Here is a 27,144-nt window from a genome sequence, read left to right on the forward strand (position 1 = left end):
CCCTACTAGGACTCTAGGAGTAAGTTCTACTTGAGGTAAACAAAAAGCAAGGACAAATACTAATCAAGGTTAGGTCTAATTAACTTTTTGAGTATCAAATGTACACTAAAATGTTAAATGCTCCTAGTTAGCAGATTTTTTTTATTAGGTTTACATTATGCAAGAGACATACGGAAACTCCCGTATATTTACAATTAACGTCATCACATCGATAAACTTGTTTAAGTCCCAAATATACATACGAAAATTTTTCATATCATTTTTCAACGGAACAGTCGAACATACAATTTTACTTTCATATAAGGTTACAAAACTTATATATTAAAATATCACGAAATTTTTATTTTTATTTGCTGCTCGGAATAACGTAGTAATCCGACGACCTCCTGACCCCAAGACTTTTTCCGATGGTAACACGTGCATAGAGAAAAGGCCATAGAATCACCGGACATAAGGCACTCTTGAGGCACTGACCCCCGCATTTTCCTTTGGCTTCTCTCCCCAACTCCCCAACTCAAGAGGAGGAGAGACAAAACACAACACAACGCACCCCCTCGGGTTTTCCACCACCTTCTCACTCTTCTCTTCTGTCTCTCTCTCTCTCTCTCTCTCTCTCTCTCTCTCTTCTATGCTTCAGTTCTGCTTTTCCTCGTCACCATCATCATGGGTTTTTTAAGTTTCAAACACCCCACGAGAGAATAAAAACCAGAAACAGAGGAATGGGAGCCCCATAAACCTCTCTCTCTCTCTCTCTCTCTATAACCAAATCACAAAGGCATAAATTTCACACCTTCATTTAAAGCCGGCCCAAAAAACAACACATGAGATTGTTTCAAGGTGACAGAAAAGTGTGAGGAGAGAGTCGATCTCTGCCTCAAACGTATCTGACATTGATTTAGTCCTCTCCTCCACGCAATAAACCCCACATGGTAATGCCCACTCATACTCTTTCTCTCTCCCATTCTTCTTCGTTTTCTTTCTTTCTTTCTGATATAAACCATGTTGCATGCTTTGCTCATTTCCATGCCCTGAAAGCCGGAATTCAAAAAAGGTTTGATTTTGATCCAAGATTTATTTTTTGGCGAGTACCCTTTTTGAAATTGATTCAGGTTTGTCACTTTTTTGACGTGATCTTGATCCTGATCCGATTAGGGTTCTCATTGAGGCATGTTATCAAACACCTAGTATGCTTAGACCAAATGATTGTATAGTGTTATGATGGTTTTAGAGATTAGATCACTTAGAAGTTGAATTTGATCTGTGTTTTGTTGTTGTTTTTGGCAGTTGAATTTGGTTAGGATTTGAGTTTAAGATGCAGTCAAGGGTGGGGGGATTGGAGGAAGGCAAGGACCCTGGTGCTAGTTTATTGAAAACCAGGGCCTTGCCTTTGAGGCTGATTCAGTTCCTGTTGATGTTTGTGGTTCTGGGTCTCGGAGTTTCGATTTTGAGTATGCATACAATCCGGTATTTTGGAGTACAACATATGGCTCCAACAGAGCCATCTACAATGAGGTCATGTTTCGCGGAGCCAAACACATTAGAGAGCTGGATTAGACCTCCATCAAGTCTGTTGCATTCCATGAATGACACTGAGTTGCTGTGGCTGGCCTCATTTGCTCCTCAAGTGAAGGAGTATCCTTTTAAAAGAGTTCCCAAGATTGCTTTTATGTTCTTGACCAAGGGACCTCTGCCGATGGAGCCTCTCTGGGAGCGGTTTTTCAGAGGCCACGAGGGGCTTTATTCTATCTATGTCCACTCATTGCCGTCTTATACTCCCAACTTCTTGGCTACATCAGTGTTTTACAAGAGACAAATCCCAAGCAAGGTACCTCAAGTTACTCTCTTTTATTTGCTACTGCTAATTGCTCCATTGGATTTGAGCTTTTTAATGGTATTGCTACGATTAAATTTCTTGTGTTGAGTTAGGGTATACTAATGCTATGAACTAGATATATGTTTCTTGAATAAAGAATTAATGTGTTGGATTCTAGGATATTAAACTAAATATGAATTGCAATCGAAAAAGAAAACCAAAATATGAGTTGACATTAATGGTTTCCAATCTTCAGAAGTTTCATTAATGGAAGAAACACATGGTATCCATTGTTGTACTAAGGATCAGCTCTAGATTCATCTTAAATTGGCCTAGGATGGTTGATCTCCAGCTGCTTTAACCTTATAACTCCTTTATCATACATTTGGTTCAGATGTAGTGGTTTCATAATTCAGTTGAGGGGTCAGTGATTTCCAAAATATAAAATAACTAGAGAAAGCGGAAAAGGGTGCGTAAAGTTAAAACTTCATTGATATCGGAACACTTATCTTTTGCATGACTTTGTTATAAAAAAGTACCAGAATAACAGATTATATCTCTCAGTAATGCTACCCTTTAGGTTGTGTACCGTCTCATGAAGGTTGTTTCCTGGTATATACTTCCACTGTATGTTCAAAAGGACAGTTTTTGGATTTATCATCTCAAATATATAATGGGAAGGCTCCTGCTACTATTTGGTATGAAGCAACCATTAACTAAGTTTTTCTTCATTTTGAAGATTGAAATTATAATTCCACATCGTCCTCCAATTTTCCCAAATTATGCTGGCAGCCTGGAAAATTTTCAGCTCCAAATTATAATTTCACAATTCAATGATATTTTTATAAGGATAGAGAGAGGTTAAAACTATCATTACACTGCAAATGACACAGTAAGAATGTTCCATGGATTACTTGTCTCTCAGCTGCACTGGAACATCTTCACCGTTTTAAGTATATGTGTTGACACCTACTTTTTAGTGTTTTCAAATCTCTGACCACATATCTTTTGAATCAGCTTGCAGAGTGGGGAGAGATGAATATGTGTGAAGCTGAGAGAAGACTTCTAGCTAATGCATTGCTTGACATCTCAAATGAATGGTTTGTCCTCCTTTCCGAGTCATGTATTCCTCTGAGCAACCTCAGCATCATCTATCATTACTTATCGAGATCAAGGTATAGCTTTATGGGTTCATTTGACGAAATTGGACCTTATGGGAGAGGCCGCTATAGTGAACACATGGCCCCTTTGGTCAATCTCAGTAATTGGCGTAAAGGGTCCCAGTGGTTTGAGATTAATCGGGAACTTGCGCATTATATTGTTCAAGATGTTACTTACTACCCTATATTTAGAGACTTCTGCAAACCTGCATGTTATGTAGATGAGCACTACTTTCAGACGATGCTTACCATTGAGCGTCCACATCTTTTGGCAAATAGGACACTTACTTATGTTGACTGGTCAAGAGGTGGTGCTCATCCAGCTACATTTGGTAAAGGTGACATTACAGAAGAGTTCTTTAAGAAGATTACTACCAGTGAACAATGTCTCTACAACGACCAGCCGACCTCGCTGTGTTTCCTTTTTGCTAGAAAGTTTGCTCCAAGTGCTTTGGAGCCTCTGTTAGAAGTAGCATCAAAAGTATTTGGATATTGACATAAAGATTGGCTTATTGTTTCCTAATGGTGTTTACAGAGAATTGCAGATGGGAGCGTGTTTGTAGTTTTGAGTTAACAACGGACTTGTCTGCTGAGATTGGTACCTTTCAACCCAAATTTAATAGGATTTTTGAGACCTCAATGTCAAAGCATATTGTATGTATAGAAAAATAGGACAAGGGATTAGCATCCTAGAAAAAATTTCCGCAACAATAATGATTATATGTAGATGGTTGGGATCCTGATTGAATGAAGCGTTGTTGAGTCATTTATCTAATAAATCTGCTGACCTCCTATTTTTTGGTCTCTTTCACAAGATTATGTAGTTTCTGTAGTCGTACTGGAGGCTAGTTTGCTTTGATTATATCTCCTTAACTTTGTTGTTTCAAAATTTTCTTATTGCTTCCATTGTAGGTTTGTACCAAACAAGACCTCGTCTTCTTTAAAAACTTTTGACGAGTTCGTCGTGAAGCATAGATGCCCAAGCAACAGCAGAAAATGGCATGTAGATGCCCAAACAAGATTATATATTTGGACCAACCATATAGAGTAATAATAGAGATAAGCTTTTTGCAATAATTTTCATTGTACATAATCTAATATTATAAATGACTTGAAGTATTTGCCTTGAAGAATGCTGGCCGTAAGGGCTACATTCTGAAGAAAGAAAAAGATATTATTCTCTTGGAAATGAAAAGAGTCACTCACTAAATCCCAATATAAAGCCTAAATGGCATAGTTGTTTTGAGAAGCTGCGTATGAGTATATGTCATAATAATGTTCAGGGATCACTATATTAGACAGTTTTCTTGAACGCATATTAAGGGTGGGTACGTCTTCACAGAAGACGATTGATTGCATTCTCAAAATCAATTTACCATTTGTTGAAGAAGGCTGTTAAACTTGTCATCCAAGCTTATTGAGAATTCGTGATTGCTCTAATTGCATAGGAGTGAGCCTGCATGGATGTCAACTCCCAGAAATTGAACTATCGAAATTACACCTTAGAGAGTGTCTTGGCTAATCGGGGGAATGCAACAGAATGATACATGACAGTTACTAAGTCTCAATCAAGAAATCAGAGATGCGCAGATATCAGAAAACTTCGAAGCTAGAGACTGCTCCCCGTTTGGAGCAAAAGCTCTAGATATTTTAATTTTGATAGCCAGCCTGACTAAAAGCCATTGATAAAAGTCTTGACTGAAGAGTCTCATTCAGCACATCAGGTCAACTGGATGATCAGCCAAAATGAGATAATGGATGACCGTTTGTAAGCTAAACATTAATGGTACTCACATTTCTTTAACAATAGTGAGGTAAGGAAGGGGTTCTCTTTGCCTTGCACCACTTTTAGGTTAAGAACTACACTATCAGAATTCGGGATTCCTCTAAATACCAACTTGTCGTGGAACACTCCTTCAATTACGTTCTGTTGCAGCATATCTGTTGATCATAAACAATGACGCCAATGACAGCAGAGAAAGAGGTCGATGACAGATGCCGAAGTATCACCGCCACATTTGATTCTCTGAAAGACACTAGCAGAAATGCCATGGATTCTCTTTCAGCAAACAAACTGTGGAAGTACTGTGTTAACGTAGTGATTACCAGATGGGTGGCTAATCACACGGTTAGCTATTAGTGAGTGTTAGTTTGACACAAGAAGTATAGTGGTTCACCTCCCTCTCTTGGGGTAGGCTACGTCCACTTGAATCCATTAATATAAGTAAATAGCCTTGAGTTATACAAGTAGTGATCCCCCCATTCTAAGTGGGATGAGGGGTCTCTTTTATAAGTGAGGAAACCCCTCTCATTTACATATTCTTCAATGTAGGACAAGTGCCCCTCTAGGCTTACTATGGAGTCATCTTGATGAGGTCGGAAAGGTGACTTCCCGGTGGTGTCTTGGTGAGTTCCGACTATCATTGGAAAGCTTGTATGACGAGGTACGCTATGAATATCATGGTTGAGTCACATAGTGACTTGTAGATCCGCCTAGAGAGTGATGCTTATGCTCGGTGGCATGCCATACTAACTCTGTGCTAGTAGGGGTGCCAACACGTCCCCCCGCAGTCCCTAAGTAAGAGAAACTTCTTGCTTGGGGAGTTTATCAATCAACATGTCACCGAGCATAAGTTTCCGGGCGGTGGCATACCCCTACCAGTCCCCGAACTCCTTAAGCAAGAAGGGACTCTCAAACCTGCAAAACAAAGATAAAAGCATATGTGCACGAAGTATGTCTGTTGTCATGGATAACATAACAATGTACGGGCGCGATGTGTGTTTGACACATGATGATGCGTGTGTATGTATGGTCCCGAATATGATATAGTACGCGAGTGTGCGTAAGTCCCCAAAACCCCTAGTCAGCGAGGCGGTTTCGAGTGATATGGCCTATGTGTGCGGTGTGCTTAGGCGAAGCAGTCTTGCGTGATGGCGCTTTGGACTAATATGGCCGCTACGGGTGAGTGTGGCTTTTATATGCCAATATGGCCTTTGAAGACTAGTGAGACCTCTATAGGCTAGTGCGTCCTATATTGCAGTGTGCGTAGGACGGCATTGAGCCACTACGGGCGTAATGTGTCCATCTTAGCGCAGAGTTTTGCGTGTAGGACGTCTGAGCGCTGACATAGAGCGTTGTGCATCCATTTTAGCGTAGTGACCTACGTGTAGGACGTCTTTTGGACGTTGAATTAGAGCGTGGTGCATCAATCATATCATAATAGGCTACGCGTATGACGTCTTTTTGGCGTTGAATTAGAGCGTGGTGCGTCAATCATAGTGTAATAGGCTACGCGTATGACGTCTTTTTGGCATTGACATTCGAGCGTAAAGCTACTAACGTAGCGTAGTGAGCTTTATGCGTAGGATGTCGATCCCTCTTGGGTGTAGTGCGTCCTCTGAGCGCAGTGTGCTTTGCACGTAGGACGGCTTGAGCCCTCTTGGGCGTAGTGCATCCATCGTAGCGTAGATAAGTGTTACGCGTATGACGTCTTTGAGCCCTCTTGGGTGTAGTGCGCGTATTTACGCGGCTTAAGCCCTCTTGGGCGTAGTGCATCCATCGTAGCGTAGTAAGAGTTACACGTAGGACGTCTTGAGCCATCTTGGGCGTAGTGCGCGTATTTACGCGGCTTGAGCCCTCTTGGGCATAGTGCATCCATCGTAGCGTAGGTAAGCGTTACGTGTAGGACGTCTTGAGCCCTCTTGGGCGTAGTGCGCGTATTTACGCGGCTTGAGCCCTTTTGGGCGTAGTGCATCCATCATAGTGTAGATAAGCGTTACGCATAGGATGTCTTGAGCCCTCTTGGGCGTAGTGCGCGTATTTACGCAGCTTGAGCCCTTTTGGGCGTAGTGCATCCATCATAGCGTAGATAAGCGTTACGCGTATGACGTCTTGAGCCCTCTTGGGCGTAATGCGCGTATTTACGCGGGTTGAGCCCTTTTGGGCGTAGTGCATCCATCATAGTGTAGATAAGCGTTACGCGTAGGACGTCTTGAGCCCTCTTCGGCGTAGTGCGCGTATTTACGCGGCTTGAGCCCTTTTGGCGTAGTGCATCCATCATAGCGTAGATAAGCGTTACGCGTAGGACGTCTTGAGCCCTCTTGGGCGTAGTGCGCGTATTTACGCGGCTTAAGCCCAGTTGGGCGTAGTGCATCCAACGTAGCGTAGATAGGTGTTACGCGTAGGACGTCTTGAGCCCTCTTGGGCGTAGTCTCTCACTTTTTGGTGAGGAAATAATTTCTGATTATGTGACGTCTGAGTGTTGTGTGATGAAACAGTCTGCATAAGGAATTTAATTGTTCTCCTGAACAATGGTTAGAAAAATTCCTAGTTTCATTAGCACAATCACGTTGGACATTCAAGTGTGTGCGTCACACATTCTCTAAGCATATAAGATATGGCTAAGTGTCATTGCTAGCTAACTCTACAAAGTGTTATAGGCAATGCGTGAAAACCATGCGGGCATGCATATCACGTGCGGGATGTTGTAGGCATGCTTTATAGCGTAATAAAATCATGCTAAGACATGGTAATAATCAACTCTACAGTAGGAGTAGGGAGGCATAGCATTTTACTTATCTTATGCCAATGTGGAGTGGAGTTGCGCTTTATTCCAAGTACCAAAATCATGTTGGAGGTGTCCAAGCATGATGCTCCTTTGCGCGGGGAATGATTGCAAGTAGCCGCTTTGGATTTGAGTGAGGAGATGTCCGGTTTGAAGAGATTTTCCTTTCAATTCTCTGTGTTATGGTAGTGGTTTGTTGCGGGTTGGTTGGCTTTGCCAGCAAGTCCCATTGTGCCAATGATTTCTTTTCTCTGGCGACTACGGAAGGCTGCGAAGTCAACCGTGGAGCAGGACTATGAAAGCCGACTGTGGAGTAGGACTGTGGAGGTCGACTATGGAGTTCCACCGTGGAACTATGGGAGCAGCAGTCATGGGACTACGGGAGCAACCGTGCACCGTGCTAGCAGTCGCGTACTACGCTAGCAGTCATGTACTACGCTAGCAGTCGTGGGACTACGGGACTAGCCGTGCATCGTGCTAGCAGTCGGGTACTACGCTAGCAGTCATGTACTACGCTAGCAGTCGTGGGACTACGGGACTAGCCGTGCACCGTGCTAGCAGTCGCGTACTACGCTAGCAGTCATGTACTACGCTAGCAGTCGTGGGACTACGGGACTAGCCGTGCACCGTGCTAGCAGTCGCGTACTACGCTAGCAGTCATGTACTACGCTAGCAGTCGTGGGACTACGGGACTAGCCCTGCACCGTGTTAGCAGTCACGTACTACGCTAGCAATCATGTACTACGCTAGCAGTCGTTGGACTACGGGACTAGCCGTGCACCGTGCTAGCAGTCACGCACTACGCTAGCAGTCATGTACTACACTAGTATTCGTGGGACTACGATAGCAATCTTGCACCGTGCTAGCAGTCACGTGCTACTCTAGCAGGAGCGTGGAAGAACGTCCACCGTGCTAGCAGGAGCGTGGAAGAATGTGACCGTGGAAGGCATGGACCACGGGAGGGTCAAAAAAATTTTTTTTTTTTAAATCTGACTGCATCGTAGTGAGCTTATGCACTGTGGGGTGTGGGGGACCGTGGGAGGTCTGTTAGTGGGGAGCGACGAAGCTAATTGTCAGCTTCCCACAGACGGCGCCAATGTTAACGTAGTGATTACCAGATGGGTGGCTGATCACACGGTTAGCTATTAGTGAGTGTTAGTTTGACACAAGAAGTATAATGGTTCACCTCCATCTCTTGGGGTAGGCTACGTCCACTTGAATCCACTAGTATAAGCAAATAACCTTGAGTTATATAAGTAGTGATCCCCTCTTCTAAGTTGGATGAGGGGTCCCTTTTATAGGTGAGGGAACTCCTCGCATTTACATATTCTTCAATGTAGGACAAGTGCCCCTCTAGGCTTACTATGGAGTCATCTTGATGAGGTCAGAAAAGTGACTTCCCGGTGGTGTCTTGGTGAGTTCCGACTATCATTGGAAAGCTTGTATGACGAGGTACGCTATGAATATCATGGTTGAGCCACATAGTGACTTGTAGATCCGCCTAGAGAGTGATGCTTATGATCGGTGACATGCCATACTAGCTCTGTGCTAGTAGGGGTGCCAACATACTGAATGGCATAAGATAGAATAGAGTGCTTATTGATCTCAGTTTAATCCATCCAAGTCATTTAACCCAGAGATGATTCTTCCTTAAGCTAACATTTGTAGCAAAATGTAGTATATCTGAAGATGGAACCCACCCCTTGCTCTGAGTTTCTTCAAGCTCACCAGCTCATTATAATCCTTCTGAAGCTGAACAAAGAAAGGAACCATTGTCCTGCAGATAATAATCTGGGTCCCCAAGAGCCATGCAATGACTTCTTTTGCTACCTCATAAAGAAATTACCAAAGACATAAAAATTCCTTTTACTGAAAAAATGAACCTTCTACTCCATACTTGTCTACTTTAAACTGAAGTTTCAATAGAGCTCGTACAACATAAAAGCAAGGATTAACTCATTAAAACTTTATAATTTGAATGCAAGAACAGCATAAACTCCGAGTTAAACTGCTGTTTCCTTTTGCCATTAAAAAAGAAATTCTGATGTTTATTACAGAAGGGCTCAAAAAACTATACCTCCCAAATATACAAAATCAAGCAGTTGAAGCTGCAGATGTCATTACCCAGTCATTCAGTAAACTTAATTGATTCTTTTTAACAAAATGAAGCTTGCATTCATGTCGAATGATGTATGCGAATGAACAATGTGGGTAGGACCATAAACCTGAAATTCCAGACTCCATGAAGACATTGCAGCATCAACTGTGCATTCACTAGTAAGCTGATCATAACCCATCATGATTCTGCTGTTCTGGCAAAGGAAACTCCAGTTGGGTTTCAGTCAAATACCTAACAGCTAAAGAAGCATGAAGTGCAGCACCATAAGGAAGTGCATCCTCGTTGATCCGGAAGTAAGGTGAGTGAGGTGTATCCAGATATCCAAGCCTGTCATCCTTCATTCCAAGGAAAAAGAAGAATCCAGGTATTTCCTCTTGGTAATATGCAAAATCCTCAGATCCCATTAACGGCGGATGGTCTTTGACTTTATGCGTGCCAAGCATATCTCCTGCAACGTTTTGAAAGTGTTTGTGCAACTCCTTATGGTTTACTGTCGGGGGGAACAAAGGTTTCTCATCTTCAAGGAAATTGACTGTTGCATTGCACCTTTGTACAGCAGCCTGCCCTATTATAATCTGTCAATTCAAGCAGATCAGATTCTTGCAAGAGCAGAAAATAGGGAAAGTAATAGTAATTTAAAGAATTGGGGTTTGATTATTATAAGTTCCTAAGAGAATGTAAATTTGAATGAAAAAGCACTTAGAGATGAAACTAAAATTTCCCTCAACACAGTATGAATATAAATACAGAATCTGGAACGTACCTTTTTTATGCGCTGTTTGAGTTGCAGTAAGGTCTCCTTTGAAAATGCGCGGAAAGTGCCACCAATTGTTACAGAATCGGGAATGACATTGAATGCTTCACCTCCTTGAACTTTTCCAACTGTCACTACCTGAAAATTTTAGCCAGTTACTTAGTTGACTTGAGAGTAGTTGCAAAGGGCAAAGGATACAATAATGAATCAAGGAAAAGCGATGCGACTTGACTAACGAAAGCAGCAAAAGCTTTGATGTGTACTAAAAATGGACAGTAATTTGAACTCGTAGTTTGATCAAAACTGTAATTCTCATGCGGTAGTTTAAGAACATGGTATTAATAGGTTCCTGGAGGAACTACCCACTATTCATTCACTGAAAGATGCAAGCAGTGCCTTTTACAGGTCAATCAGGACTTGAATTATCTTAGAGAAAACTAACATCAAATCAAAACTATGAAACCAATAATGCAAAGAAATGGTATTCAGTCTGATTAATAACACATTACACAACAGATTAGTAGATACACAGGCTAAACCAAGCCATAGTTTTGGACACTGAACAAATGGAATATTTACCTGAGAATCGAGCGGGTCCACTTCACGTGAGACAATATGTTGTAAGCTAATAACCACATTTGAGACCGCCAATATTGGATCGACCGCATGATGAGGAAGGGCAGCATGACCTCCTTTTCCACTAATTATTGCTTCAAAGAAGCCACTCCCAGCAAAAAATGGACCAGATCTAGAGGCTACTTCAGCCAAAGGAATATGGTGGGCAACATGCAACCCAAAGATAGCAGTAACATTCTCCAATGCTCCAGCATCTAATATTTTCTTAGCTCCACCTCCTCCTTCCTCTGCTGGTTGAAATACGAGAACAATCGTTCCCTAATGAAAAAAAACAATAATTAAATCCACAAGACATCTATGTATTGACACAGTATTAATCTTAATAACATTCTGGCAACCATGCCCTTTTGACAACTTCAGATCATTGTAAAAATTACAATTGAAAAGTGGCCCTAAGTCCCTAACTAATCTTATGTATCTATATAATAGGCTATTGATATCAAGAAGCTACTAATCTTACCAATTATGGTCGGGAGTGTGGCATTTTTTTCGGCAGTTTAGATGGTATAAACAGAAAAAGAATAGAAGATAAAGACGATCTCTTTCCTGCAAGTCAGCCTAATACAGAAAATTACATCTAAAATCTACTAGCAATTTGAGACTACAACATATTATTCGAAGCACGGAAGTGTAACAATTACTGAAACCAAGTATTCCTAAACTCGTATAATTTATCCATACTTTTCATATGCTGTAGATGCTAAGAGGCTCTCAACTTGTGCGGCAGTTACTAGTATACAAAAGCAAAGACTAACAATTTGAGAACAACAACGTATCATACACAATTGTACAAAGAAATAAACCTGTAAATCTTTCTCATGCTCTTTAAGGATTTTTGCAGCACCAAGCAGCATTGCAACATGAGCATCATGACCACAACCATGCATTTTCCCAGGGATTTTACTCTTGTGCTCCCACTCCACCATTTCCTACAAAACACAAACCACATCGATCCAATTCTTAAAAAGTCAACTTTTTCACTCAACTAAACAATCAATAACAAAATTCCTATACATAAAGCTTTGGAGTATCAAACCTGCATAGCCAGAGCATCCATGTCAGCTCTGATTGCAACAAAAGGAGGCTTTCCAGTCCCAATGGAGCCTATAATACCAGTAACTGCAATTGGGTACTTATATGAGATACCCATCTTGTCCAGTTCTGCTCTGATCAGCTTACTGGTCTCAAATTCCTCATAACCCAGTTCTGGGTTTTCATGTATCTTCCTTCTGATACCCACCATCCACTCAAACAGTTGAGGTCTCTGAGCTAAAGTTAGCAACTTTCTGGGGATTTCTGACAGCCCATCTGAAGTCAAAGCGGAATCTGAGAGTGTGGAAGTAGGACCATTAAGCAGAGTGAGGACTACAATCAGAGAGACCCACATGAACTCCATGGACTCTGCAAAGTGATGAGCTTTGATGGAAGTACAGGAGTTGGGTGTGAAAGCAACAAGAGAGTAGCAAAATTTACTTATGTGTCAAAAGTTGAAATCAGCCCACTGAAAAAAAAAATTGTTAATTTCAGCCGATGGCTGCTGAACAAGGCGGCGGCATTTCTTTAATAAAGGATTGGATTAGTACTTACCCGCAATTAGATGATAAACAATGTCATCACAATTTGTAGATGAACAAGTTATGAAAAACTCATTCGAGAATGACAGTATATACATATAAGTTCTAGCAACATAGTTGATCAGAAGACATGATTGCAATTGAGAATAAATTATGGCTTAAATAAGCATTTAACGACACTTGTAGAGTCGCATTCAAGTCACACACACTGCAACCCAATTTAATCCCAACCATTACTGTCATGAGCTCAGAAAAGAGTGAAATATGACGTCCGGTGCTAATGCTAAAGCCTCAGGTAATCACCTTGGCACTCCCAAAAAACACCACCGCAAGCTGCTATGCATGAGTTCCCTTTAGCAAGACCGTACCATTAATATTACCGGACAGGTGGAAGGATATCAAAAAAATAAAACGAGTATTTCACTAAGCAAATGATGACATTTGCACCCACAACTATCTCGATTATTCACGGAGTCGGAGTTGACTCTAACACTTGTGATGGGATTTAACATGTAACTGACACTATCTTCCTAACACTTCTTACAACTTATGCAAAATTAAGCACTATGCTACTATTCAACAAATGCCGATTTGAGGGCAATCTTCAGAGAGTGACTGAATCCTCACAAACTATAAAAAGAAGGCTCAAAATGATACTCATGTTAATCGAGGGTGGCAAATATGTTGGCGGGTAACAATGATCATAATATGTTTTATTACAAATGTACTAATAGTTTATCTCATTCTAATGTTTTATTTGACATCAAGCCAAGAAGTATGCAATCTTAATTTAAAGTGGTTTTTCCCCTCTTATGTGATATTTGTCAAGTCAGCAAATTAACGGTGCAATTGGACAAAAACTTAACAGAATGACCAAATTGTTTAAAATTTGAAAGTATAATGAGTGATCAGTTGAAATTGAAACATGAAATACTAAACTGTCGAGTTACTAAAAAAATAAGAAGTAACTAATATTTTATTTTTAAAACAATAAAACAAGTTCAACAGAAAAATAATGACATAAAGGCTCAAACATGTCAGAGGGTCTTCTAAACTTCTGAATATCATCACAAAATTCCATTGGCTAAAACAATAAAACAAGTTAAACCGAAATAATGTCTGAAAGGCTTTAACTGGTCAAATGGTGTTTCTAAACTTCTAAATATCATCACAAAATTCCACTAGTCTAAAACAATAAACAAGTTCAACATAAATAATGTCAGAAATGCTTAAACATGTCGCAAGTTAAAGAGTACAAAAGAAAAAGTAATTAATCTAATCATATGCGAAAATAACACTATCCAGCCACCCTTTAACGACGTCAACCCTTCTCATTCTCAAAACCGCCGAGAAAACCCATATCTCCGCTAACTCCAGAACACCCATGTTTGAGAAGCGAGAGGTCTTTAGAAGTGGAAGACCATATGCAACAAAATCACCAAGCTCCTTGACAACATCAACATCCTCAAAAAAGATCTTTCATAGATTACAACAAGGCTTCCAAGACAGAGCAACTAAATCGATCCCTAATTGTAATGCTTTTGCCTCTACTCTAAGGGCAGAGCAGCATATACAATTTGAAAATTCATTCTAAAGACTTGATAATCTGGCAGCCTCGCCACTGCTGCAAGCTTGCAACAACAACTCTCCTATCAAGGATCCGCCAAAATGAACCCACGTTCATTGGCAGATGGTAAGCCTTGATCTAAAACCTGCAAAAAAAAAAAAATTGGTCATTTTTCCAACTTTTAGTAATTCGACATTTAGTCATTCATATTTCAATTTCAACTGGTCACTTCTTTTTCTTTCAAATTTTAAACAATTTGGTCATTCCGTTAAGTCTTCGTCCAATTGCACTGTTAAATTGTTGACAAACATCACATAAGAGGAAAAAAACCACTTAATGGTGCAACTGGACGAAAACTTAACGGAATGACCAAATTTTTCAAAATTTGAAAGTATAAGGAGTGATCAATTGAAATTGAAACATGAAATATTAAATTGTCGAGTTACTAAAAATTAGAGAAGTGACGAGTATTTTATAAAAAAAAATCAGCAACAGTTAAGAATGAAGTCTCGCAACAACACACAAATTAAACAAATGTAATTATTTTGACAATGATAAACATCTAGCCCACGTTAAGTAATCATCCAACTATAGCACATTATTTTATAATATTAATCGTGGATTATCATGTATGCGACCACATATTCTTATTAAATAATGTGTAATGATCACAACTGACTATGTATTTAAGACACCATCCATGTTATGACACATTATGATTGATATGTAATATCATCATGTAATTCCATCCAAAGGGTTTTTTCAAACAGTAAATGAGGACTCATGTTCAGAGTGTTAATCTTCATAAAAAAAAAGATAGTGGACCATGATCACATTTTTTTATTCTTCAATTTTCTCAAACTCACTCGAATTCTTACCCAAATCAACCTTCTAAATATCAAGAAAATAACATTTATGAACTTATACGATTTATGTTTCATTCTCAACATTTAAACCTAAAATTAATTGTTTCTTGAATGTTAATTGTATTCGATCAATTATAGTTTTTTGTTTTTATCAACACATAAGATAACAAGTTCTCAAAAATAAATTATTGCCTAAAAGAAGTTGAAACTCAAAAGAAACTCTTGTCGAGAAGTTGAGAACCCATCCATATGGGAAGACATACGTTAAAAATTTGTTCTTTGTTCTTTTTTAAAAGAAACTAGTAATCACGCACGGTTTTAGATTTGTGACGTGATAGTGACTTTGGACAGTTATTCTTCTTGTGCTATTATTTTTTTGTTAATTTTTACGGTATTAACTTTTGTTTATTCCATTTATTGGTGTAAATTTTAAATATACCATAGATGATATAGGAACTTGAAAAAATTAGTGAAGCTGTCGATACCAAATAAGAGCTTAAGGGGTATTTCGACAGATTTCCAAATTGACCTCCAAAACATAATGACGTAAGAACAATGACGTCACGATATTACGGCTGTAGGGACATCAAAACGTGAAGAAAGGAGATTGACACTTTGACAGCACATTGGAGTTGCTTGTAACTAAAGTAACCAACAGGGACTTGATTATAATTTTCACAAAATACAATGCCAAAACTGAAATTCTACCCAAAGTAAAAACAACCGACCCGACTATAAGAAGCCGTAAAAAAAAACAAAAAGAAAAGGCAGAGCCACAGTTTATGAGTTTTGACTCTTCTCGTTGATACAGCTTCTTCTTCTTCTGGGGACCCAATCGTCTAGGTAATTTTCACAATCTTCAACTCAAAATTCTCTCTTTTATCCCTTCCTATTGAATTGGGTGTCGGTAATTTTTCGTTTTCGTTTGAATTTTGATTTCAAAGATTGATGCTTTGATCTGAAACGGTTAAGGGTAGAATGAAAGTATCTGAATCTTGAACTCCGATTGAATATATGGTTTGTTAGATGCTAAAACCCAACACCCATTTGATTTTCAATGCAATGAAATCTTCTGTTCATAAAAGTTGAGATTTTTATTTTGGGTTTGATGTTATTTGTTTTGTTTTTAATCTCTCTTTAAGAGTTTTGTGTATTTGGTGATCACATACCCAATATGGGTTTACATTGTTTAAGAAAGAGCTGGGATTTATTCAGGTTTTGATTAGGAGAATTAAGATTTGAACGAAGTGGTGTTGTGCTCTGTATTAGAATAGTGAGTTGTAGTTTTGGATTGTGGCAGTTAATGTGGATAGGAATTATCTGTTATTTCTGTCGAATTTGGGTACTTGAATAGATCAGAATTTGAGTATGGAATGTAAGATTTTGTATTGATTAGTCTGATAATAGTAATGCAATGTGAACTGAGAATGTTATGGATTTTTTTCTTTCCCTTCTTTCGGGAATGCATGTTGATGTGGATAAGATGTTTCATTTGATTCTGTAAAATTGGCTATTTGAGTGGTTTTCCCATGACCATAGAATTAAGTCTGGGGAGTGACTCTTTGGTTTGGATTAGCCTTGCAATGGGAAACCAGAATCTTCTGTATCTAGGTTTGTTTCTTGAGTTGGGAGGTTTTATCGATCTGTATCTGTTGATTAATTTTGTTTGTGAAATTTTTTTTATCTCTTTTCCTGTTAGTAGTATTTTTAATATGGATTTTATGACCTACTATCTACCTTTTGAAGATAACATGAAGAGGACAAGGATGTCGGGCAAATCACAAGATGAAACCGATGCTGTTGATGTGACTACACAAGTACCTGGAAGAAAGAAAAATAAGAAGGAAGATAAGACTATTGACCAGAATGTTGAGCACCAAACGAAACGAAGGGCTGAAAATTCTGAGAGCTTGGACAAATTCATTACACAAGAAGCTGGATCTCGGAGAAAGCGAAAGAGAGAAAAACCTGTTACCACTGGCAAGAGGGGGAAGGTTGGGAAGAAGCAATCTGGTGGAGTTGTAAATGACATTAAAAAAAGTGTTGAGTCCACTGATCGTATCTCACAATTGCCTGAACTTGTCATTCATTACATCCTTTCTCTCATTCGTTGTACAAAAGGTGCTGCTCGGACGAGTGTGTTGTCTAAGAGGTGGAGGGATATATGGGCTTCTTTCTCTGCTTTGACATACGATCAACGCAAGTTTCAGTTTCAAGTGGGTGTCCAAGATAAGAGCAAGAAGGAGATGTTTAAGGACTTCATTGATCATTCTCTTCAGAACCACCTTGAGCGAGATTCAAATATACGTAAATTTGAGGTACATTTGACCTCCTTTGATCAAGAAATGGCGAGAGGTATGGAACAGTGGGTTGGACTTGCAACTGAAAATAACATAAGAGAGTTAGGTCTCCATATTCATACAAGAGGAAACAATGTTTACAAATTTCCCGACAAAACATTTGATTCAGATACGTTAACTGGATTAAGGCTGCAGGGCTGTAAACTGGAAAGTAGTTGTGCTATTAAGCTTCCGAAACTGCAGAAGCTATATTTGCGAAACTGTAATGTTGACGAACTGGGAATTCAGAATTTTATCTCCAGTTGTCCTTTAATTGAGGATTTGAGACTCATCTGTTGCACGGGGTTGAAGCTTCTGCAGATTTCAAGTCTTCTTAAGCTTGATAGGGTTGAAGTACACCACTGCCGTTCACTTAAGAAGATTGAAGTTAAAGCTGCAAGTCTCCAGACACTTTGGTATTGTGGGAAGAATCGGACTACTTGCAAATTTATCCTCACTGGTTGTGACTCTTTGAAAAGATTGACACTAGAGGACAAAAAAATGACAGACAATCAGTTTCGCGAACTATTTTTTGGTTTTCCTCAGCTTGAGAAGCTGCATCTGAGTAATTGCCTTAAACTGAAAAATGTTAGAATTGCAAGTCATCAGTTAAGCAGATTAGTCTTGAGGGGTTGCAACAATCTACATAGTGCGGAGATTGATACTCCAAATCTTTTTTCATTTGAGTATCAAGGTGATAAAATGCCCTTTTCTTTTCTGAATCCTGTGTGTGTGAAGAAGGCCAAGCTTTCTTTCGGGCCAGCTTCTTCTGGTCAGCTCAAATTCGATTTCCATAAAGAAGAGCCCTCTTGGTTTACACAGTTGCGAGATTTTCTTGGCAAGTTTGATTCTGGAGACATCAAGCTGGTTGTCCGCACTAGTAAGGTATCACTGTTTTAAATCTCATATCATTTGTGTTAACTTACTGCACTTCTCATTCTGATTTTTCATGCTTACTGTCTATGGTCAACCCAGAATGTTATCATCTATGAAGATCTCAGAGAAATTTCACTTCCTCCAGTGCGTGGTCTTAAACTTGAAATAATCCAGTCTTCCGTTGGTATTGACGAACTATTAGATAGTTCATTGCAGAAATGGCACCCAGAGACATTATCTATAGTATCGTCGTCTAGCAGTGAATTTCCCAAGGTACATGGTCTCCTTTAATGCTTCTCCCCATCTTTATTTATATTACCTTATTAATGTGCATTCTGTTTTGGACTACAATTTTAATTGAGAAACACTGTTGAGTGAAACTGTGCTATCCAATAAAATTTTAATTTTTTTTCTGGGATCTCATGGAAGCTATACTTTCTCTTGCTGTCACTTAAACTGCAGTTGGTACTCGAGAAGATCATGGAGAGTACGAAGGACCCAGCCTGCTGCACATCTAAGCATTCAAATAATAAATGTTGGCGGCACTCCCTGAAGTTTGACAAGAAAGTAAACTTGAAGCGGGCCAAAGGCAAGTCGGGCTGGATTGCTTGGTTGAAGTTGAAGGCTTGTCCAAGTGTCTTGTGTGGGAGGGATATCACTTGTTTTAGTTTAGTAAATAGAAAAATCTGATAAAGAGGGTGCTTTCAAGTAGTCTTGATTGTCCCTTTGAATTACGTTGTTCTCCGGATGTTTTTATTTTTATTCCTGCAATGGATTCTTTAGGATTTGTAATTTCGTTTTCTTTAAAATTCTTTGAATCCTATTCCTGGTAAAATCATTTCTGAGATCATGTTTGGTTACGTGCTTTTCATTGATCTTCTGCACTATATTGAATAATACAATGAGTCTGGGATTATCCCTGTGAATCTCAGTTGAACATCATCCAAAAGTGCCAAAATTGTTCATGATAGTTATACACTTCCAACTTCTTGTTTCGATTCTAGGATAAGGTCCATATATAAATGAATTTATATTGCAACCTGGTTTATGGTTGAGCGGTTTGGCTCATATGCTCCTTGTTCTCAAGTGTTGTAGACTGACAAGTGACAACAATTCTTGTCAACATAACATTAGAGAATGCCGGCAATCTTTGCCAAATATTGCAGAAAGAAAGAACTTCGATTGATCCTTGTTCAGTCGGTGTAGAGAACAGTCTAACTAACTCAAAGCTGATACGAATCAGCACAATTCCCTTTTGGTCGGAAGTATATGGAAAATTCTACTATAAAGCCCTCCAATGGAGCCTATTTAGTGTGTTTGTACAAAAAAAATCAATCAAAAAATTAACCTTACAATGTAAAGAGGACTGGACTACTAGATTTTGAAAATTTAAACTTAAATAGTTGAAAATTTATATTTAAATAGTGAAGATTCTGATCTCGAGCACTCCGACAAACCCAGTAGTATATCAGCACAATTGAAAAGCAAGTAATCTCCACTCCCGTGGTTATTTCATTTAGTAAAATATTAATATATTCCCGAACTGAAGCATCTCAAATCGATCACCAGAACAAGTATGCTGTTTAGAGCTGGCATGCTTTTCTAATTGGCCGGTGCCTAATGATACCCACAGAACAAAAGCAAAATTCTTGATTCCTCGATAGCTAGGGCCAGAATTAGAATCTGGTACTGCGTTTGGCATCTCACTTTACTTACCATCACTTTTAAGTATAAATATTTCATATATATATATATATATATATATATATATATATATTGCAATCCTGCAACACATTTCGAGTTCTTGATTAGTTGATCATCTGGTACGTTTTTCAGCTACAAAGTTTAAACTGTTCCATAAGTTGATTGATCCGTATGGTAAGGATTTAATTTGTCTTGACATGCATCTTGGTGAAATTTGAATAATCCACATGTATCTTTGCAAAATTTTGAACTTTTGATATTTAAAAGTACGTATAATTCTCTTAATAATTCGTTTTCTAGCTAGTCGATCTGTTAGATGTTGAACAGAGAAAAATTGGTGAACCTTGTTCTATGCAGGAGAGTGGGAAGGACAATTCAGGTGGGAAGAAGAAGACGATTGTATTGGGACCATGGGGAGGCAATGGCGGAAATGCTTGGGATGATGGGCTATATCAAGGGGTGAGAGAAGTCACTCTCATCTATGGCCATTGCATCGACTCCATTGTTGTGGTATATGATAAAAACGGTAAGCCTGTTACATCAGAAAAGCATGGTGGTCTTGAAGGCAATCAAACAGCTGAGGTCAGCTTCAAAACTCATAGTAGAGAGCCATGGTTTTATGCTAGTATTTACAGTAATGATAACCTATATATGCTCTTACTACTTACTGTACTTACTATATCCAAGAGTTTACTATAAACCCTAAATCGAAGAAAGGAGATCCTTAACTCGGGTACACACCGGTAACTTGGGCCGAAAGTCATGAATCATGATCCTTAAAACTTTTCTATTGTCTTCCTTGCTTATTGTAGATAAAGTTGCAGTACCCCAATGAGTTCCTAGTGAATGTGAGCGGACACTATTGTCCGGTGGTGTCTGGTGGCAGCCCGGTGATCCGGTCACTCAAATTTGAGAGCAACAACAGAAAAACATTTGGACCATTTGGAGTTGAAGAAGGCACACCCTTTACTTTCACTGTTGATGGAGGCAAGATTGTTGGCTTAAAGGGAAGAGGTGGTTGGTACCTAGATGCAATTGGGTTTCACGTATATCATGCTCCCAAAATACAGCTCTTTCGGAGAGTTGAGAAAAGTTTCCGAAGGCTTACCAGCACGGTTTGGAAACCTTCAGCCCGGAGAGAAACTGAAAAGACCACTCTTCGCTGATAGTTAAAAACATTGTATTACATGGCTCCTAATATATGCTTGCCATGATCGAACCTATATCAAATGTCACGAAGCTCACAAATGCTGGATGCATAGTGTCTCTCAAGTCGCAAGTAGTTTGCACTTGTGAATTATCAATAAACGTTAGTGCACTAATCTACTGGACAATATATGAAAGAATTTTCACATGTCAGCATGCATGCATTTCAAGTTTTGTTTCCATACATACATAAGTCCGAAAGTGCGGTGTCTGCGTCTCTATTCATCGATCGTAGCAAGTAATCTTTACGTACAGTTTCCCAAATTCGTGTTTTTTTTTTGGTCAAATCCCAAATTCGACTTGGAAGAGTGAAAACTCTTCAAAATGAAACTAGAAGGGGTCTTCAAATGCTTGCAGGCTTGATTTTCTAGATCAGGACGAGTTAAGTCGCGCGTTAACAGTACCGATGGCATATATAGATAATGAATTTTACATTGGCTTGTGTATTTGTGTTGATAATATTCTTTATAACAATATAGATAATGAATTTATGACAGAGAGAAGTAATGAAAACAAGGTGAAGAGATAGAGATGAATTTTCTGTGTATATTTCATGTGTAGAGTAAAGCTACAACATATATATATATATATATATATATATATATATACACACAAAAAGAGAAGGTTTTGGACCAGTCGGAACAAAACCAATTCTAACAATTAAAGGAGAAAAAACTAGCAATCTATACAATAATCTAAAACCTCTAGAATTATTCCAAGATTATAGCACACAAATGTGGACCGAGCATCACACAAATGTGGACTGAGCATGGTCTAGCATGTTTCATGAGGAAGAAACAGATCGGCAGAGATTTAGCATTAAATACTTGAAACACGACATTGACTTCAACCACTCCCAACTGCTCCAACATACGCAACTCTTTCAATAATAGATAACGGTCAATGAATACAAATACAGTGTAGCTCCAAAGTCTTTTGCCTAATCTTTCTTGCTTTCCTTCTAATTTTCTACATTTTCTTTAATAATCCATGAATTCTAACAAAAGTAAGGCTTATATTAGCATAAATAGACATTGCGATCATCACTCACAAATTTTATGAATCGTTTTTTCTCTCAGATCTCTGTAAATCACAGGCCTTTAACCCCAGTGATGATGCTTGCTCTGTACGTATTAATTGTAGGCTCTGGTATTCGTCACCAATCTGAAGAGCACCGAGCACCCCTTAACTTTGGGACGAAAAGTCTACGGCAGTACAAGTTGCCATTTCGGTTACGATCGGTCTTCGTCTAACCTTTTTATTGCCGGTGCCAAATATTAGAGTGGAAGAAATTAAGCAAAGATAGGTAAGAACATGCATGGCATTTATGGTTCAGCAATGATCGAAGGAACTGCAGACACAATATGGACGTTCATCTATGACGAGTCATGGATAATATTGTGATCACTCTAGAGGAGATTTAACGTATTGATCGATGCCTAGCTAGGTACAGGGTCCAGTTAATTATTCTCTTTTAATATATATATATATATATTTCAATATTCTTGAGTATATTGTTTCAATCGTAAAAAAAAAAATACAAATAGAGGGAGAGAGTGTATATATTTAGCCTAACAACTGCAACTAAACCAAATCCCAAATCTGTTATACTGTCTTAATTAAACGGATATATGTATACATTGTTGACCTTTTCCTCAAGGTTTAAATCAAGCAAGATCTAGTGGGATAAAATTGAGGATCCATGTTGCAGCCATATCCTTGTATGACAAGTAAAAAGGAGATGGCAACAACTTAGAACTCAGCATATAATTCAACACTTTCGAAATTGATTAATTTAAATACAACACTTCCAACGGTACGTTAGAAGTCAGCAGATATTTCCCTTTCAAGAAGAAAAGAAAGAAAAAGAACTCAGCATATACATTGATTGACTACCTAATCAACTTTTTAATTTCTTTGCTTGTTCTTAAATCAAAGTATCGAACAAAAGTCAATCTCAATTGTTAATTTTTAAAACATCAATAGTAATTATTCATATACGTGTTGGCATATGATAATTAAGTCGAGTCCCATCATATCATCTTTGAAGATGTAAATAATTAGATGGAATGCGCGTATGATAAATTGATAATTAAGTGGAGTCACATCATAGCAGCTATGAAAATGTGCATTATTAGATTGAATTGAAAGCATTTCCCGGCCATCGAATTCCAAATTTCGTAAATCTTTTCCTTTGTTTTTGCCCAGACACCTCTCCATTTTGGTTGATCGCTTCATTTCAAGTCGATCAGCAAGCGTCAAGCGACCATGTTTATCACCCCAACCCTCAACATCTCATGTATAACTTGTATGAAGGGAAATCATCATGATGAGGAAGGTAGCAACAAGAAGAAGCAATCAGGAGGGAAGGAAAACAATTCGGTAGTGCCGGAACTTTATGGAGGAATAACGGGTGGAGGTCCTTGGGATGATGGAATCCATGACGGCATCAGAGAGATCAACCTCGTTTATGGTAAATGCATCGACTCGATGTGTGTATTCTACGATAAAAATGGTAAGCTTGTCAAAGGCGAAAGGCGAGGAGGTCATGGCATGGGCAGTGAACTCAACAAGCCCCTAAGTAATGCTGAGGTGAGTTTTCATATATGTTGGTATTCATATCTAAACCCCAACTCAGAGATATAGGGTATGCACTGAAGATTTAGCCAAACAGAGTACTATATGGAACATAAACATCAGAGTGCAGATGTTTCGTCATTTCTAAGCCATGCTGCCCGTGCATATACGCAAGTATGTAATAGTGTTATCTATGAATTGCAGATAAAGCTGGAGTACCCTGAGGAGTTTCTGGTGAGTATCAGTGGATACTATTCTGGGGTGAACTGGATAGTTGGAGATCCGGTCATCTTAAGGTCTCTCACATTTGAGAGCAATAAACGAACATTTGGACCATTTGGAGTTCAAGTTGGGACGCCCTTTAATTTTAGAGTACAAGATGGTGAGAAAATTGTTGGCTTTAAGGGAAGAGATGGATGGCACCTAGATGCAATTGGGTTTCATATATTAAAACCGCCGGATCTTTATGGAGGAACGACCGGAGGAGGTCCTTGGGATGATGGAAGCTTTGATGGGATCAGAGAAATCACCCTAGTCTATGGTCAATGCATTGACTCATTGTGTGTGGTGTATAAAAAAAATGGTGAGCTTATTATAGGCGACACGCATGGAGGTCATGACCAGGGCAGTGATCTTCATAAACCTCTGAATACGGTTCAGGTAAGCTTCATGTTTTGGTTCTCGTCACTTCTCTGATACATAACTAGACCCTAGTTCATAGAAATTGAATATGCACCATGGATTAATTTCGTCAAAAACTAATATGCGTGTAACATATATAGTTGCTGATCACATAGTGAATATTATTTGTGATGCATTACAGATTAAGTTGGAATACCCAAATGAGTTTTTGGTGAGTGTCACCGGACATTATTGTGGGGTGACCTGGATAGTCGGCGCTCCGGTGGTATTACGGTCACTTGAATTTAAGAGCAATAGAAGAACATTTGGACCATTTGGAATACAAGTTGGCACACCCTTTACTTTCAGAGTAAAAGACGGAGAGCAAATTGTTGGGTTGAAAGGAAGAAATGGTTGGCACCTAGATGCAATTGGGTTCCATACATCTCGTGTTCCCGAAAGAGGACTCTTCGTGGGAGTTCGAAAGGGTTTTTGGAAAGCTTATGAATCTTTGGTTAAGCTTACTACACGTCTTACAGGTGTTGAGTGTACATGTATAAGCTTGTAACAATCATTTAGAGTGTGTAGTAAATGTATTGTGTCACGATCCCGAATTTCGAATGATAAAAATTCGAATTCGAAGCCATGAAAACTCTAAAATAATGTCAAGTATATTGAAATCATCTTATCATAACAGTGTATCGAAACTGAGTCCATATCATGTAAATGTAATAATACACAACAAATGGAAATGTAAAATTCACTCAATCCTCACCACAAATAGCAGAAAGAAATCTTCAACACTCTTCAGCGAAAGCCCTCTGATTCTGCTAATTCACACCTGCAGAACTATCCTCTACATCATCGAATAGGTGCACCAGGATTGTAAACACAAACCCGGTAAACTTTGCAGCTCGTATGAGTAAAACAACAATATAACTCGCATATAAATACAAAAGAAAAATACTGAAAATATTTAATTATAAATGTACTCATGAGTCACAAGACAACCCATCTGGTTGTCCAATAATATCTGAAAATATAAGTGCTCATGAGACTCAGGTACTCATATGTTACCCCTCATGCTAGTACGCCGCCAGACATTGTGCAACCACTTGCTACCCAATATACAAAAATATGGGTACTCATAAGCCGGTAACCCATCTGTTACCTCTCATGCCAGTATACCGGCAGACATACTAGAGCTCTACTTGTATCGTAACTGTCGCCTGACCAAAGCTAGGTTCCGACATACCAACATGTCTAAAGACCACAAAAACATTTTAACATAATTCAAGTTAATACCACGTACAAACAACTATCACATGTTATTGTACAAAAACAAGCGACATGCTCAAATAATAAACATAGTTGCCACAATATAATTCATTTGGAAATAAAAACGTAACAATATATAATATAACAACTCATATATATGTATCATATTTACCATTTTATACACATACACAACCCACTATATTATATACATGTCATAGTTTGATCTTTTTAAGAAAACATAAATATGAGTCACCACCAAGCGTAGACTCGTCATAGTGAGATTTACTCACATTCACCATAGTCCATAATCAATAAAAACCTTTTTAAAATCATTTATTAAAATATCGTTTCACTTACCTATGAACCGTAGACGATCAAATTCACGTAATCTAAACCAAAACATATTTTTAAAATAATTTATATAAACTAGTGATGCAACGACTATGGTGACAACTCAAACTAAATTCAATAATTATAATACGACTTCGATCATGATGATCATTGTGAGGTTTACTCACATTCACCCTAATTATTTCTTGCGTGCAACTTCCACGACACTGAAAGTAGTTTCCTCACTCGTACGTCGGTCACCTAATAGCATGATAAAATGCTTAGAAAATGATACGTAAAATATTAGGTGACGATTTCAGTACAGCTAAATGTTGTTCATAAAACAATGTTCAAATTTACTGTTCACAGAGTATTGTTCATCATAAATGTTCAAGAACACTGTTCACAGCACTATTCATGAGGCGTCACTGTTCACCGACCACCAAATTTCACCACCATAATCTAAATGACATTCCTAACAACTTCCTAGTTCACCCCAAAGTCTAATTCTGAGCTTAAACACTTCAATTTAGCAAGAATCGAAAAGCCCCAATTTAAAAAACTAAGATTTCTTTTCTTCGATTCTCCTAGCACACAACGATTTGGGTTAAATATTTTGGAGGGTTTGTAGTATGAAAGGCTTCAAAATGGGACAAGAATCTTACCGATCGGTTGCCGGAGGAGGGAGATCGGACGAGTTGAAGTTCGGCGAAATATGCTTTTTCGGGGTGAACAGTACTCGTGACAGTACCGATCCGAATTTCTGATTCTTCTCCTTAATTCCCCTATTTATAATATTTTCGATAAATGTCCAAATATTTTTTGATAAGCAAACATATCAAAAGGAAATGTGAACGTCGTCTTTTCTTGATCTTCCTCCGTAACACTAATTTGATTGTATCCACTATATCCATTAATAAAGCAATAGAAAGAAAGACCGACTAACCTCTCAAGCATTTGATCAATGAATGGCAAAGGCATGTGATCCTTCCTTGTTGTGGCGTTGAGCTTCCTATATTCGATATACACACGGTGATCAGTCACCGTTCTCTGAGACACTAACTTGTTATCTTCATTCTTCACTACCGTGATTCCGGACTTTTTTTGTACAACTTGAATGGGAGAGACCCACCGACTAACGGAAATAAGGAAAATCACT

General features: G+C 38.7%; 5 protein-coding genes across 7 annotated transcripts; 4 read left to right on the forward strand and 1 right to left on the reverse strand.

The window, feature by feature from the left end:
- Positions 1 to 649: 649 nt before the first annotated feature.
- Positions 650 to 4,013, forward strand: LOC126800790 (glycosyltransferase BC10). Of its 2 annotated transcripts, XR_007672736.1 has the most exons (4): positions 650 to 929; positions 1,285 to 1,825; positions 2,831 to 3,571; positions 3,886 to 4,013. XR_007672736.1 is itself a non-coding variant. In XM_050528206.1 (3 exons), the coding sequence occupies exons 2-3, from the start codon at positions 1,313 to 1,315 to the stop codon at positions 3,467 to 3,469; spliced, it is 1,152 nt and encodes a 383-aa protein (XP_050384163.1). In that variant the 5' UTR covers positions 650 to 929; positions 1,285 to 1,312; the 3' UTR covers positions 3,470 to 3,767. The 2 variants fall into 2 exon arrangements, 1 of the variants encoding a protein (XP_050384163.1); XM_050528206.1 differs by lacking the exon at positions 3,886 to 4,013 and having other exon boundaries at positions 2,831 to 3,767.
- A 5,522-nt stretch (positions 4,014 to 9,535) lies between these two features.
- Positions 9,536 to 12,580, reverse strand: LOC126800786 (IAA-amino acid hydrolase ILR1-like 4). The gene is made up of 5 exons (XM_050528200.1): positions 12,084 to 12,580; positions 11,851 to 11,976; positions 10,991 to 11,305; positions 10,421 to 10,549; positions 9,536 to 10,232 (listed from the first exon to the last, which is right to left on the reverse strand). The coding sequence occupies exons 1-5, from the start codon at positions 12,441 to 12,443 to the stop codon at positions 9,825 to 9,827; spliced, it is 1,338 nt and encodes a 445-aa protein (XP_050384157.1). The 5' UTR covers positions 12,444 to 12,580; the 3' UTR covers positions 9,536 to 9,824.
- A 3,247-nt stretch (positions 12,581 to 15,827) lies between these two features.
- LOC126800780 (uncharacterized) lies at positions 15,828 to 19,205 on the forward strand. 2 transcript variants are annotated; one of them, XM_050528192.1, is made up of 4 exons: positions 15,828 to 15,897; positions 16,801 to 18,278; positions 18,369 to 18,542; positions 18,732 to 19,205. In XM_050528192.1, the coding sequence occupies exons 2-4, from the start codon at positions 16,806 to 16,808 to the stop codon at positions 18,957 to 18,959; spliced, it is 1,875 nt and encodes a 624-aa protein (XP_050384149.1). In that variant the 5' UTR covers positions 15,828 to 15,897; positions 16,801 to 16,805; the 3' UTR covers positions 18,960 to 19,205. The 2 variants fall into 2 exon arrangements, with proteins under 2 accessions (XP_050384149.1, XP_050384148.1); XM_050528191.1 differs by lacking the exon at positions 15,828 to 15,897 and adding an exon at positions 15,920 to 16,665.
- Positions 19,206 to 20,080: 875 nt separating this feature from the next.
- Positions 20,081 to 21,239, forward strand: LOC126800803 (jacalin-related lectin 19-like). Its single transcript, XM_050528219.1, has 3 exons — positions 20,081 to 20,147; positions 20,331 to 20,555; positions 20,786 to 21,239. The coding sequence occupies exons 1-3, from the start codon at positions 20,145 to 20,147 to the stop codon at positions 21,137 to 21,139; spliced, it is 582 nt and encodes a 193-aa protein (XP_050384176.1). The 5' UTR covers positions 20,081 to 20,144; the 3' UTR covers positions 21,140 to 21,239.
- Positions 21,240 to 23,323: 2,084 nt separating this feature from the next.
- Positions 23,324 to 25,041, forward strand: LOC126800791 (agglutinin-like). The gene is made up of 3 exons (XM_050528207.1): positions 23,324 to 23,771; positions 23,961 to 24,416; positions 24,580 to 25,041. The coding sequence occupies exons 1-3, from the start codon at positions 23,448 to 23,450 to the stop codon at positions 24,943 to 24,945; spliced, it is 1,146 nt and encodes a 381-aa protein (XP_050384164.1). The 5' UTR covers positions 23,324 to 23,447; the 3' UTR covers positions 24,946 to 25,041.
- The last annotated feature ends 2,103 nt before the right edge of the window (positions 25,042 to 27,144 follow it).

Source organism: Argentina anserina, chromosome 6, assembly GCF_933775445.1.
Source record: "Argentina anserina chromosome 6, drPotAnse1.1, whole genome shotgun sequence".
Taxonomy (NCBI): domain Eukaryota; kingdom Viridiplantae; phylum Streptophyta; class Magnoliopsida; order Rosales; family Rosaceae; genus Argentina; species Argentina anserina.